At 36.5% G+C, this 14,570-nt stretch overlaps 1 protein-coding gene across 3 annotated transcripts in view; it reads right to left on the bottom strand.

The window, feature by feature from the left end:
* The window catches only part of LOC107553167 (phosphatidylethanolamine-binding protein 4), a 113,949-nt gene that overhangs the window by 57,012 nt on the left and 42,367 nt on the right, over positions 1 to 14,570 (bottom strand). The window contains exons 4-6 of one of the 3 annotated variants that reach the window (XR_001604937.1): positions 9,767 to 9,865; positions 3,567 to 3,916; positions 1,764 to 2,217 (exon numbers count right to left, since the gene is read on the bottom strand). Coding sequence is in view for 2 of the 3 variants with exons in the window: in XM_016235299.1 (XP_016090785.1) it covers positions 3,686 to 3,916; positions 9,767 to 9,865 (330 nt within the window). In the remaining variant the exon portion in view is untranslated. Of the gene's footprint in view, positions 1 to 1,763; positions 2,218 to 3,437; positions 3,917 to 9,766; positions 9,866 to 14,570 lie in introns of those variants that run through there. The other 2 variants (XM_016235299.1, XM_016235298.1) reach the window with 2 other exon arrangements.

Consider the following 14,570-nt stretch of genomic DNA (forward strand, 5'->3'; position numbering starts at 1 on the left):
TCAACTGACTCAAGCCACCACCGCACTGCCATCTATTGGACTGCAGAAAGATACTAACTTTTCAATCTGCTATGTTACTGACTGTACTGACAAACTATGCTGACACACCATGTCTACACTGGACGCAACAAAGCGACTGTTGAATATCATTTGTATTTTGTGTCAGTACGCCATAAATAGAACGAGGCATCAGTTTACTGTCAGGATTTGTCGTGTCGTGCCGCATCCAGTGTAGACAGCATCACTGATTATAATGGGTTCTATTGTATTTTGTTGCACCGCACCGCTCGCGTCCGGTGTACAAATCCGTTAGGAAATGTGATGCGACTAATGTGATAAGCATAAGTTCTGGGCTGCAGCGTGGCCGGTATAAACACAAGAACTGACTGAGTGGCCGCGGAGCTGTATGCGGCACAGACGCGTGCAGTGATGCACAGATCAGCTTTAACGTCACTGAATCTGCCGTTAAAAATTAACCATCTATTCATTTAATCAATATGCTAAACTAAGAATTAGAATCATTGTAATGTGATGATCAAATACACTGCAAAAAATGCTTTTCTTACTTAGATTTTTTTTTGTCTTGTTTCCAGCCAAAATATCTAAAAAATTAAGCGTTTTTGCTTGAAACAAGCAAAATTATCTGCCAATGGGGTAAGCAAAATAATCTTGTTTTCTGTTTGAAATAAGATAATTTTTTACTTGATTTAAGAAGATTTAGATAGATAGATATTTTGACTGAAAACAAGACAAAAAAAACGAAGAAAAGCATTTTTTTGCAGTGTATAGGTGCGGGAGGGTGGAGGGCGTTACATTTTTCCTCACCAAAATCGTTCTTAAAAAATTGAAATAAATTCACATAAGTTAAAATTACAACTGCGAAAATGATTGATATTATGACATAAATGCTGTTGCATTAACTCATATTGAACCCTGAGCATTCCTTTAATATCTGTCTGTTAGCGATTAGCATGAATTGTCAAAACACGCTATTGTGACTGAGACTCACATTCACTTTTGTCCGGCTCTCTAAATGGAGAACAGTGAATGGGAGGCTGTGTGTGATTGAGAGAGAGAGAGATGAGCGTATGCGGGTGTGTCAGGGTCAGTTTGGACTTTGTGAAGGGAAAAACACTGACAATGTCATTCAGTCAGGCCCACACAGATACAATGACCCCAAAAACAATTTGGACACTTTATTTTCACTATTATCAACTAGTAAGAAACAGCATAGTATGTGCTTATTATGTGCCTAAGCTGTGCCTATAGCCTGAACTATCTAAAGGTGAGGTCAGATTTAACATTGCATGGTGAATTTTCACAGGCCAAATCCAGTCATTTGAAAAGGAATCCATGCAATTGGGAATTTAACATGAAGGCGAAATATTTCCCCTCACAGATTTCACAAAAATTTCAATTAGGTCACGTTAACCATCAGAAAACGGCCTGGTTTGAATGTGATTTCTGTGTGAAAATGTCTGGATGGCTTTGCATTCTATAAACCATCAAAGCAAGTGACATCTGCAAATAAATAATACATGTATTTTATATGTATATTTCATTTAAAATGATCATATTATTATTTAAAGCCCTTAATATATTGCTTGTTTAGACATTCTTCCTAGAAATTAAGACAAAATACTGATTAAGAATGTGATTTTTGGAATGGAAGATAACTTGAAATCAATTCAAGTGTTTTTAAATAATAATTATAATGTTGCAAAACTCCTGTGCAAGATTACCGTTAATAATTATGTGATTCGCCAACAGCTCTTGGGTGATGTGATACTGCAATCTGTGGGTGGACTATTAGGGTGAAAAGTAAAGAAGGATTTTTCACCTAGCGGTTTATTTACATAAGCAAACTACTCTCTATCGCTAATGACTCTGCCTTTTGTTTCTGTCGGCAGAGCAAACAAAACATCCGCTTTCATGTGAGGAGAAAGAGAGAGCGAGAGAAAGAGATACTGAAATCAGACAGAGCAAGACATAGGAGCGTTGTGATCTGGAGGAAAAGTCCGTTTGAGGCAGAACAAGCTGTTCGGGGATTGTTTTTTGGTAGTATTCCATGAGCAGGAGGGAATTGAGAGACAGAACGGGTCAGGCGGGCTGAGTGCGGAGCTACAGGGGCATTTCAGCTCCCCATTCCCCTCTTCCATCACCATCTGCTCCAACAGAATTAATAACTTCATTACCAATTCAATCTGCATCGGCTTCCTTAAATGAAAAAAATCAACAGGCGTCCACTGTGGAAATACAGTAGATACTTTGGAAGTTATTTTCACTCTTACAGTGGCTACATATGGTTAACAATGGTATTCATAGTTCAGACATTAGTATTGTTTGCTAGTGTTTGTTTACCTTAAAGATCACACCTTTTTATGGTACTCTGTTCTCTAGATATGTCTCAGGTCCTATAATGTAAGACAAGGGGATGTGTTTGTGTGGGCGGAGCTCGCTCTGCAAATAAATGAATAACAATGAATAAAAAATGTAACAATTCTAACATTATTCAAAATACATAGTGACTGAGATAATCTTTGTCAAGGAGTACATTTAATTGTTCATAAAGAGTTCACAATTTGAACATTTTTTTTTCCCTTTGAAAATGTATTTTCAAGATCAGAGGTAAATTTCGCAAGATGATATTCAAGCTCTATTTAAAGCATTAATATTATAATTTAAAGTTATAATATTTAATGTTACAATGCTAATATATAGTTATATTATACTATATGATATTATTTATATGGAATATTATAATAGTAATATTTTAATATTATTATTTGATCATATTGAGTTCACAATTGGGATGTTCTTGTTTCTTTTGAAAATCACACAATGATATTCAAACAATGATATTCAAAATATATATATATATATATATATATATATATATATATATATACACATATATACATACACTGTTAATTATAATAGTGTTAATTATTATAATATATACATAATTATACCGAAGTACAATAATATTTGTTTAATATTAATAATTGTTCAATACTATACTACTATTAATTATTAATTATAATAATATTGTCCATCCATCCATCCACCCACCCACCCATCCATCCATCTAATATTGTAATAATATCCATTTAATATTAATAATAATTTTGTACTACTAATAGTAGTATTAGTAATAATAGTTAGTAAAATAATAATTAGTAAAAAAAAAAAGGGCCCAAAAACTGATTAACATGCAGAAAAATATGTTATTTTTGTGGCAGTGATCTATCATATCTTGTATCGTTAGGACATTTTGTCCGTCTGACTGTTTAGAAAAAAAACTGCACATCTCCACATGATTCGAGCTGTCATTCATGTTATTATTTTCAATATAATATTTAGGGGTTAGGGTTTAGTATAGGCAATACTTTATGAGATGCTTGCTTTAACAAGCAAATAGTTTTGCAGACTGAGAGAAATGCCTTGTACTGAAAATACCAAAATGCACAAAAAATTTGTGATAAAGTGGAAAGCTACAAGAAATATAATCATGATCTTGTAACACAAAATTACAGTCCAAAGCCTTGCACTTTTGAGTCAATCACGCCAGTCAAGAGCTCTTGAATTGCAATGAAAGTCCCAGACAACGGTTAACAGGATCTTGAGAGGCATGAATGGCTGGTTGGAGAAAAGCAGGACTGGTCAGGCCTGAGCCAGGAACAGTTCAAGTGCCCAAGCGCAGACCGGTTGCACGGTAACTGTTGGATGAAAGCCGAAGAGCATAAGATGATGTGTTACTGAGGGAGAAATGCTCCGCATAATGACACAAATGTGTGGAGTGGGCTCTCTGGTTTGCGACAAGTGCCAGAAATCTCGAGTGGTGACTGGAGATGGCGACTGACTGCGAGTGGCGAGTTGGCAGCGGTACGGGAGGAAGGGTCCATCTGCACACATGCTGCCAAACAGAGGAAATGACAAACTAAATATGGTTCCAATAAAGTGTTAGAAATACCTCCTTCAGATGGACAAAGGTCGAGGCAAAACTTGTATGAGCGTTGATGACAAAATCACTAATTAACACAGGATTGTATAAGACATTGCATTCAAGAGAATGCATAAATAATTGTATTTCAGCCAGATGAGGTGAATGAATCAATGAATGAATGAGATTTGAAAATAGATGCTGCTTGTCCATGCAAAAGTCGCTGCCATTATGCTAGGATGTTTAAAGTAGCTGCTAGAGCATTTCTGAGTGGTTGCTAAGATGGTTTTGAATACATTGCATTTTCTTTCAATGCAAGCCTAAAAGGTTTTATCTGGCTATTTTATTGTCTGACCAAGCAAAAATGGTCTAAACACTAAAGGTGCAAAACAAAACCCTAATGAATTTTCAAAAGAAATAATTTTAGTAGGTAAAAAAAAAGTTATTTAATGTCAATAGTGTAGCAAAGCATGATGCATGAAGCACAGATGTCAATGTCTTCCTATTGGTCAACATGTTACCATACCGAAATCTTTTTTCACACTAACATAAAACTCCTGATCACACAGATTCCTGTACTTTGACTGCAAAATTTCACTGATCAATGGTAAATGTCACACAAACAATTTGATGTATCTTTCAAGTCTATGTTCATGTCCTTCATGGCGTGTTAAATGAACTTAAGTTGAGGATCTCTGTGCGAACAAACAAGTATATTCCATAACAAATACTGCAGCAGCCTCAGAGTATGTATTTTAAATATTGTCACAATCGTTTAGCTTTTATTAATTTGATTGATTATGATTTCACTGTCTTCTTGTCACGGTGCTGCTGTGTTGGACCGCAGATATGATGGAGAGAAACGAGGAACAGTCTTTATTTTAAGGAAATAAGGAAAGAAAATACACATAGCACGGGGAATCTACGATTAAGACAGGACGTAGGACTCAGGAAACACAGGGCTAATATACTCGGAATGTAATCAGGGAGAACTGAAACAGGTGGAGTAATTAATCAAAAACCATGGAAACTAATGAGGGAACACCTGAAATCAAAGAACACAATCAACACGAGGGGGAGGAAAACACAAGACACATGACTGACATTACTCCCCCCTCCCTGAAGGTGTGTCCACGCGCCACACAACATCCAATGGGGAAGGGGGGTGGGCGCTCTGGAGGCCAGTGGAAGCTATGGTCACTGAACGAGCATCACCTTGTTGTTCCTTTACAATAGCTGCTTCCATTACAGATTTGCACAAAACTTAAGCCATATTTTATACATGTCGAAAAAAGAGACGGCGTTTCCGTTAACCGATGTTATGCAACTAAAGTGTTTTTTTTTCTCTCGCAATAAGTCACGCCGATGGATTTTAGTATGGTTATGTATATCACAGCCACTGCACTAACCATTATATTTAATCGAAGGAGACATATGCGTGTATCTTTACAGAAGCAACATGGAGAGTTCTGTGATGCTTCTAAAACGTGTCGCGGCGTGGCTGGTATAAACAGCATTGACTAGAGTGGCCGCGGTCAGCTCTGGTGGCCGTGTTGAAGCATTAATGCAGTGTAAACAAGGAGTCATCCAAACATTAATGGTAAGGGAAACCCCATATACTTGAGATACTTAGTACGGTTATAGTACGTTGAAGAATGACTTTTTATGTACACCATTTGACCTAAACATTGACCTAAAAAATGCATTTCCATTGCAGTTTTGCAAAATATTCCTTTTTTGAAATGGGAGTGTAAAAAAACTTTTTTTTTTTTTTGCGATATATGGGCAGTTTTGCGAATTTGATGCGTTTCCATTAGGTGTTCAATTCACAGTTTCAATTTCCACAATTTGAAGGGTAATGGAAATGCAGCTAATGACACTTTTCCAAAACCTTCACTCTCTCTGTTCCTCAAACTGAACTACTGAGATCATCACATCTTTCAAGAAGCAACTGAAGATGCCTTTCCTGCCAACACTTAACCACCCTAAAAACCCTTAAACCAATGCACTTACCTCTTCTTTCTCTTCTCTGCATTTCTCCTCTGCTCTAGCTTTATTCCTTATGTAGCTTTCTAAACGTGGCATTGTATACTGTAAATATCGTTGGCTCTAAGACAAATTGTCACTTGTGTCTTCTAAATTCATAAATGTAAACAAGTTTGGAGTTCATAATGTTGGAGTTCCGTACAGAATTAAGGTACAGCACTTCCATTGTGATTAAAAAAAAACTATAGATAAGAAAAACTTCAGTCAGATATATTTGACATATTCCAAGAAATATAATTATCTACTCAAATTGCACAATTTAAGCACAATTTTAAGTAAAACTACATTACCTGAGCTAATTTTCAATAACTAATAAAGCTGTGCTATAATTCTGCAAACACAGAAAAAAGTTGATATATTGCTAAACACAATAGCAATGATACCTATACAGGAATAACTAAGTTAAATTACACACTGAAGTTCATTGAACAACAGGTAATGAGATTTTTTTTTTTTTGCTTTTAATGCACCTCTATTTTTAGTTTCTCATAAAAACTAAGAGAGATGTAATGTTTCGACATCCCATGAGTCAAAACCAGGCTAGCATGGAAACCAAAACGTGCTCTCTGACATGAGTTTGGATAGAAGAGTGAAAATGAAAAACAACTTTTGCTCTCCTACATTGCGTTTGCATGCAATACACAAAAGACATTACATTTGCTTGTAGAGGGAGTAACAAGCCAAATCAGGGTTGTAATTTAATTTCTAAAAAAAGGAATTACAGGGCAGATTTCTAAATAAGGTGTTGGAGTGAGAGAAGAATTGTTCATTTGTGTGGCACCTGCTTCAGTCTGAAGCCCAGGAGTATTCCAGGACAGATAATTCCACACATTCACACGGGATGTTATTATAACTTCGGCAAGGTTAGAGGAAGTCACCGCGGCAATTACTCACCTCCCACCAGCCTCATTAAACCTCTGACCAACCACGGCTCCTCATCATACACACAGCGCAATGAGACGGCCAATCAGGGAGCAGACAGGCGGCATGCCGCCACCCACACAGTGACAGGGTATTGAGAGGTTGTCTGTCTGAGCACCTGAAATACATTTGTTTATTCACAGTGTGTCGCCTGGCCAGACGGGGAGGAGGCTCGTCTCTTCTCTGCGAGATGGAGAGGAGGGCAGGGCTGAACTAGCGCTGAAGACGGCCTCCCTTCCAGGGACTGTGATCATATGCTGCTTTTAGAAAATGTATCTGTATGGTGATTTACGAGTAAAACGCCTGCTGAATGACGGAGTGTTGCTTTTTTCATCCTTAGTGCTATTTTATAGATATATCCTGTCACGAAACCACAGTAAAATGGTACAATTAAAGGGATAGTCCATCCAAAAATTACAATTCAGTTATCATTTACACACCAATGTGACATTTCAAACTTGATGGCTTTTTTTCTTACATGCAGCACAAAGAGAGATATCTCTTATCATATTAGAGAGATATCTCTTATCACATCATATTGAATGTTCAAGCTGCTCTTTTCCACACAATGAAAATGAATGGGGACTGGGGTTTCAAAAATTTGTGTGATTTGTATATTGCATTTGGCACCCCAAATCAGCATGGTTATTGTAAACTAAAACTGAAATTAGTGTTGGTTAATTGAATTAAATCTGAATTAAAACTAAATATAAATATCAGTTGAAATGTACATTTTGAAAACTTGGCAACATGAAATAAGAAAAGTTGAAATTGAAGTACTAAAATCACAAAAGTATATAACAAAATTACTAAAATTTGAACTAAAATTAAAATAAACTTAATAATAAAAATAAAAAATATAAAAATAAAGCTAAGTGACTGAAGCAGCAAACACTAAATCAGAAGTAGAAAAGAAAAAGCGTATCAAATAAATTACTAAAACTTAAAATAAATATAAAAATAACAAAAATAAATCCAAGTGACTGAAAAAGCTCATTAAAAATATTAACAAATATACTATTTAAATATTATATAATATTAAAATACTGCTCAAAACCAATGGCATTGGAATTACTTATGTCAAAGCTGGAATGACATATCTTGCCTTGTCATATTTGGATATGTACAAACATGAATAAGACTTTAAATATTATCATTAAATAACTAACAATTTTAGCCTTTTTAATCACACAAAATTATATGATTTAAAAACACTAGTTTTTAAATATTTTAAATAATTTTAAATAAGGAAATAGTGTACAGATCTTATAGACGAATGTTATGGCTACCATTCACTTTCATTGTGAATGAAATAGCAGCGTGAAAATTCTGCTTGATGTCTCCTTTTGTGTTCCAATGAAGAAAAAAAACATAAGTTTGGAATGACCTGACACTGAATAAATGATAAGATAATTCCCATTTTTTGGAAGAACTGTATATTATATATACAGGTGCATCTCAATAAATTAGAATGTCGTGGAAAAGTTCATTTATTTCAGTAATTCAACTCAAATTGTGAAACTCGTGTATTAAATAAATTCAATGCACACAGACTGAAGTAGTTTAAGTCTTTGGTTCTTTTAATTGTGATGATTTTGGCTCACATTCCTTGTGAAGGGTGTCAATGATTAAACAAGTCAGATCAGCAGTCTTCCCCATGATTGTGTAGCCTAGTGAACCAAACTGAGGGCCAATTTTGAAGGCTCAGGAAACCTTTGCAGGTGTTTTGAGTTGATTAGCTGATTGGCATGTCACCATATTCTAATTTGTTGAGATAGTGAATTGGTGGGTTTTTGTTAAATGTGAGCCAAAATCATCACAATTAAAAGAACCAAAGACTTAAACTACTTCAGTCTGTGTGCACTGAATTTATTTAATACACGAGTTTCACAATTTGAGTTCAATTACTGAAATCATTTTTTTTTTATTTAATAAAACTTTTCCACGACATTTTAATCTATTGAGATGCACCTGTATATATATGTCTCTTTCAGTAAAACCAGGTTTAAAAAAGGGACAACAGTCATAGTAGGCCTGTCTGTAGTTCCCATGTCTGAAGGAGAACTGACGTGCAATCATTCCCATTACACAGGAGAACAATTTTCCCACATGATTGTCACAAACGCTTCCAAACAGAAAAACTTGAAATGTCAAGAAAGGAAATTCATTCTTACAAACTTCATTTTTTGTAACTTGTGTACGAGACATCAGTCATTTTTCATATATTTCTGAGATGTAGTTACAAACTTTATTGGAATCACTGGCCTCCCCTGTGAACCAATAGCACCACAGCAAGAACAACTGAGAAAGAAAGTGCACGTAAACAAATAGCCTGCGAGATTAAGAAAGGATGAAAGAATATTGACTTAAGATTGAGCAATTAAAGTGTGTCTCATCCCCGGTTGTTTAAACACAGCGTCCCCATGCACAGCCTGATGAATCTGCCTCTAGATCCCGCTGGAGCGGAGCGCTGATGACTAACATGATATTTTTACTCCGTAATTATGTAACTCATCGGAAACGCAGCACAAGTGTGAAGCACATGGAAGGTGCAGATACGGTCCACACGATCCAGGAATTGTTTGCCCACCAAAGTGTTTCTGACACCTTTTGCTTTGCACATTATGTCCAGGATTGTTCGTGCCAAAGCGCTGCTTTAAGCAACCTTTATTTTAAGGCTTTGTTCTGGATAATATTCAGATTAAATACATTGACTTGCATTAACAGGCTTGAAGATTCATTATATCAAAGAAGAACATTCATGAAGTCACAGAGGTTATAACAAGTCTGTAAAACATCAAATTAGGATAAGACAGCATCTGTGTTTCAAAGACCTTTTTGGGAGATGTGACGTACCTTAATGTCAACCAGTAACCAGTGTCTCCAGTAAGCGCGAGACGGTTTCTGACGACTAGGAGCATCTGGATCCACCATTAATAGAGTGTATTTCTTCACCTAGAAAGAAAGAAAGAAAGATGAAAACATTACATGTGTTTTGCTTTTTGTTCTCATCATCACTTTCCTCCTGCCATTTCCTTTAGAAGCATCATTTACTTTAACTATCGCTGAAAACCCAGCGTTTTTATCAAGTGACGTACGGAAGAAAACTTTAATTAGATACTGATATTCTCAGACCACCTTCCATTCTCACACATTCACCAAATCACAATCTGTCTGCGAAGTTTTCTTTACTTTCTCTCCCTCGCTCTCTTTTTTTTTTATGAAAAACACTTCTTCATAAACAACCTGGCACATATTTTGGGTGCTACACATTAACAATGACTGACCAACTTAATTGCTCCAACTACTCATCTTCGCAAGTCCCCTCAAAGTTGAAGAACTGGGAGAGCAGATTGAATTATTGCGTGAGCACATTTGTCATCCCTGGTGGCGAGCCCAAAATCTGCCAGACCATATGATAGCGTTATTATTATACGCCTCCCTCAAGAAAACAGTGCTGTCAATCATGATTGTTGCCATGCAACAATAGCCCCTCCCCGCAACATCAAGACTAAGACGGAGACAAAAGTGAAACACTGTAGAAATTGAACCCATATGGCATATACAGGAAAATAAAATTAATTACTAAAAAAAGAAAAAAAAACAATAAAAACGGTGACAATGAAATTAAATTAAAATACCCCAAAATTAGGTTTACATTATAAAGCATGTAAATTATTATACAAATTAAACATTAAAATAAAGCCTTATATTAAACAGAGGACATTTTTACATTATTTTATTGAGTTTTAGTTTACACGTTTTTTATTATTTTATTTTTGCCAGTCCAGGAAACCCGTTTTCTGATTTCCACTGCAGCCTCAAGACAATTTATAATCAACTCTAATCATACAAGCCTATGTTTAAGCAACTGAAGCATGCAAATAAAAATCCCTGATATTCTAAGGTCTCTAGAGACTAAATCCTCTGCTCACCTGACATATAAGCTCAAACAACCATAAGCCTAATAATAGGATGATGTTTAAGTTTAAGTGATAGCAGCTCCAGGCGATTTTCAAAGAGGCAGAACAATGCTGCCTCCTCCACGGGCTGTCACTGTAAACCCTGACTGGATCTCACTGATCTGACCCCCCGTGGACAGATTAAATACCCTCCTCAGACCTGTTGCCGAAAACGGCCATGATGAAGGGCTGATGAAACCTTTGGAAGTGAATAAATGATTAGTAATACTTGCTAAAGCAGCACTTAAATAAATCTCAGGAGTTTAATGTTGCACTACATACACCTTTAATCATACTGTCAACGGGGGCTCGTCCGATATATGGAACATAATAAATAAACACAGTACACAAATATATTATATAAACAAAAACTTATTTTGGATGCTATTAATTGCGATTAATAGTTCGACAGCACTAGAAAAAACACAAAACATTACAGATTACAGAACAAGTAGCAGGTCCATTGCGCTTACACTTAACACTTAGACTTTATGCACAGATCTATTTATACAATACATATCAATTGACATAAATTGCAATATTTCATACACACTTTTCACTGGTATATCGTGAATGATAAGATATTGCCCATCCCTAACACACATACACACACACACACACACACACACACCCATTCTGTGGATTCAGCAAGTATTCAGACCCCCTTTACTTTTTTCAACTTTGTTAGTTGCAGCCTGATAATACAATTGTTTAAATAAATTTTTTTTCTTATTAATCTACACTCCGTACCTCATAATGACAAAGTGAAAACTGGATTTTAGAAATGTCTGTTTATATACTTATTAAAAAGAAAAAAAAAAACTAATCAGTACTTAGTTGAAGCACTTCTTGGCAGCAATTATACACACATGGATTGGGGGATTTTCTGCCATTATTCTATGCAAATCCTCTCAAGCTTGGTCAGGTTGGATGGGGACTGTCGGTGGACAGCCAATTTCAGGTTTCTCCAGAGATGTTCGATAGGGTCATAAGTCAGGGCTCTGGCTGGGCCACTCTAGGACATTCACAGAGTTATCCCTAAGCCACTCCTGTGTTGCCTTGGCTGTGTGCTTAGGGTCATTGTCATGTTGGAAGGTGAACCTTCGGCCCAGTCTGAGGTCCTGAGAGCTGTGGAACAGGTTTTCATTGAGGATATCTCTGTATTTTGCTCCATTCAGCTTTCCCTCAACCCTGACCGGTCACCCAGTCCCTGCCGCTGAAAACACCCCCACAGCACGAGGCTGCTACCAGCACACTTTACTTTTGGGATGGTACTCTGCAGGTGATGAGCAGAGCTGGTTTCCTACAAACATGATGCTTAGAAATTAGGTTCATCAGACCAGATAATCTTGTTTCTCACAGTCTGAGGGTCCTTTAGGTGCGGTTTTGAAAATTCCAAGTGTGTCTTCCCTGAGGAGAGGATTGAGTTTGGCCAAACCGCCATAAAGCTCAGATCGGTGGAGTGTTGCAGTGATGTTTGTCCTTCTGTAGGTTTCTCCTATCTGCACATATGATCATGGAGCTCAACTAGAGTGACCATCCTTTTCTTGGTCACCAGTCTAGACAAGGCTCTTATCCATCAATCGCTCAGTTTGGCTGGGTGACCAGCTCTTGGAAGAGTCCTGGTTGTGCCAAACTTCTTCCATTTGAAAATTATGGAAGCCACTGTGCTCTTGGGAACCTTCAGTGCAGCAGACATATTTTTGTAGTCTTCCCCAGATCTGTGCCTCGATACAATCCTGTCTCTGAGCTCTGCAGGCAGGTTCTTTGATCTCATGGCTTGGTTTTCGCTCTGATATGCATTGTCAGCTGTGAGGCCTTTTATAGAGAGGTGTGTGCCTTCCCAAATCATGTCCAATCAATTTCATTTACCACAGGTGGACTCCAATCAAGGTGTAGAAACATCTCAGCAATGATCAAGAGAAATGGGTAGCACTTGAGCTAAATTTGAGGTGATGTTGCAGATTGATGTTTCTTGAGGTGAAGACAATTTTCTTTTTAATAATTTACAGACATTTCTAAAATTCAGTTTTCACTTTGTCATTATGAGGTACGGAGTGTAGATTAATGGGAGAGAAAAAAAAAAATTTAAACAATTGTATCAAGCTGCAACATAACAAAATTGAAAAAAGTCAAGGGGGTCGATTGATATGTTGAAAGAGATCTGTGACTGGAGATTTGTGATTGGCTAAAATGCTCAGCGCTCTAACACGTTACATTTGTAAATATGCATTTGAAAGCAGCCATATATCAGTCAATAACTTTGACAACACTACTATATTGTATATATTAAAATTTTTCAGTGATATAACAATCAAGCAGTTGAGATTTGCTATACTATACAGTACATACCGTTTAATGAATGTATGTATGCAGCTAAGGTTGTATCCAGTCTTATGCCAACATGTGTAATGTTTACTTTCAAAAACAGTGTGATACTTGCATATTTTAAAAGTACATATATATTCTTTCTTTTATTTACAGTGTTGCACACTTGTCTGCTAAACTTTCATTGTAAGTGCATTACTATAAATGTCTTTAATTGCTTTTTACAAATTGACTGACAAGTTGTAATTATATTCCATGGTAAGTGACAGCATGCCACCGATACTGTTAATAGGGCTAACTTTGTATTTAAATGCAAGAATATTCCTTTAATAATTTGACTAGAGTACTTCAATGTACATGCTTCATTGTACGTGCTTGTGTGCAGTTTCAAAACTTTCATGATGGTGAATAGGTCCAAACTTTTATTCGTTATTCTGGTCTCAACAATCATATTATTGTAACATCAATACACTACTGACATTAGGACCTATTTTCAGTGATTCCCCTAAAAAATGTGGAGAAAGCACATGCATTATGTGGGTGTGTGTCGCTGGGGTAGAGAATATATGTGTGTATGTGTATAATTAATGTGCATTTAGACAGATGGAGGAAGCAAATGCAGAGGAAAGAAAGGACAGGGAGGGAAGGTGTGAAGAGATGCAGTCTTCCCCTCACCAGCTGGGACAGGGTATGGTTTAAGTGTACTCAAAAACAACATAATATCTTACTATTTTTGGATTTAAGTCATTTTCATTTGTCTTTCATGAACAAGTTCTGATCGTTGGTGGACATCATACTTGTTTAAGATGCACTTAAGTCATGTAGGGACCAGAATGGCCTAGAAATCAAGCAGAACACAATAACACACACTGCACAGCAACATTTCCACTTTCTGAACAAAGAGTCCAGAAAGACCAAGGCTCAAAATCAAGTATTCACGTCACTTTGATTGTCATTTCCCTTTAGAGATTTCACAATAGCATGTTCTATACTGTATCTTACACTATAATGCAATTATTTTAAATTATGCTCTGCTGGAGCCATGGCCTAGCTGTTAACATGCTTCAGATTTTAAGGACCAACAGTGTCCCTAAAGGGAAAAATGGTTTATAATGCTGGTTAACCAGCAATGGAAATAAGTCCCTGGTGTGTTTCAGCCTTTGGACTGTGTCTTGGGCTTTTTCTTCTAGTTATTACTGCTATGTTCGGTTGCATACGTTTTTTGCTTTGAAAAACACAAGACACGGCAAAGGAATGGGGAATAAATGCACAGCCTTGAAATGCGTATTTAAAAGTTCAACTTATTTGTTTTTAGAATGCTGTGCCATGCGCAAGATGCGAGTGTAACGGTCAAATACGTCCATCTAGCA

This window comes from Sinocyclocheilus grahami, unplaced genomic scaffold (genome assembly GCF_001515645.1).
Source record: "Sinocyclocheilus grahami isolate Dianchi unplaced genomic scaffold, SAMN03320097.WGS_v1.1 scaffold465.1, whole genome shotgun sequence".
NCBI lineage: Eukaryota > Metazoa > Chordata > Actinopteri > Cypriniformes > Cyprinidae > Sinocyclocheilus > Sinocyclocheilus grahami.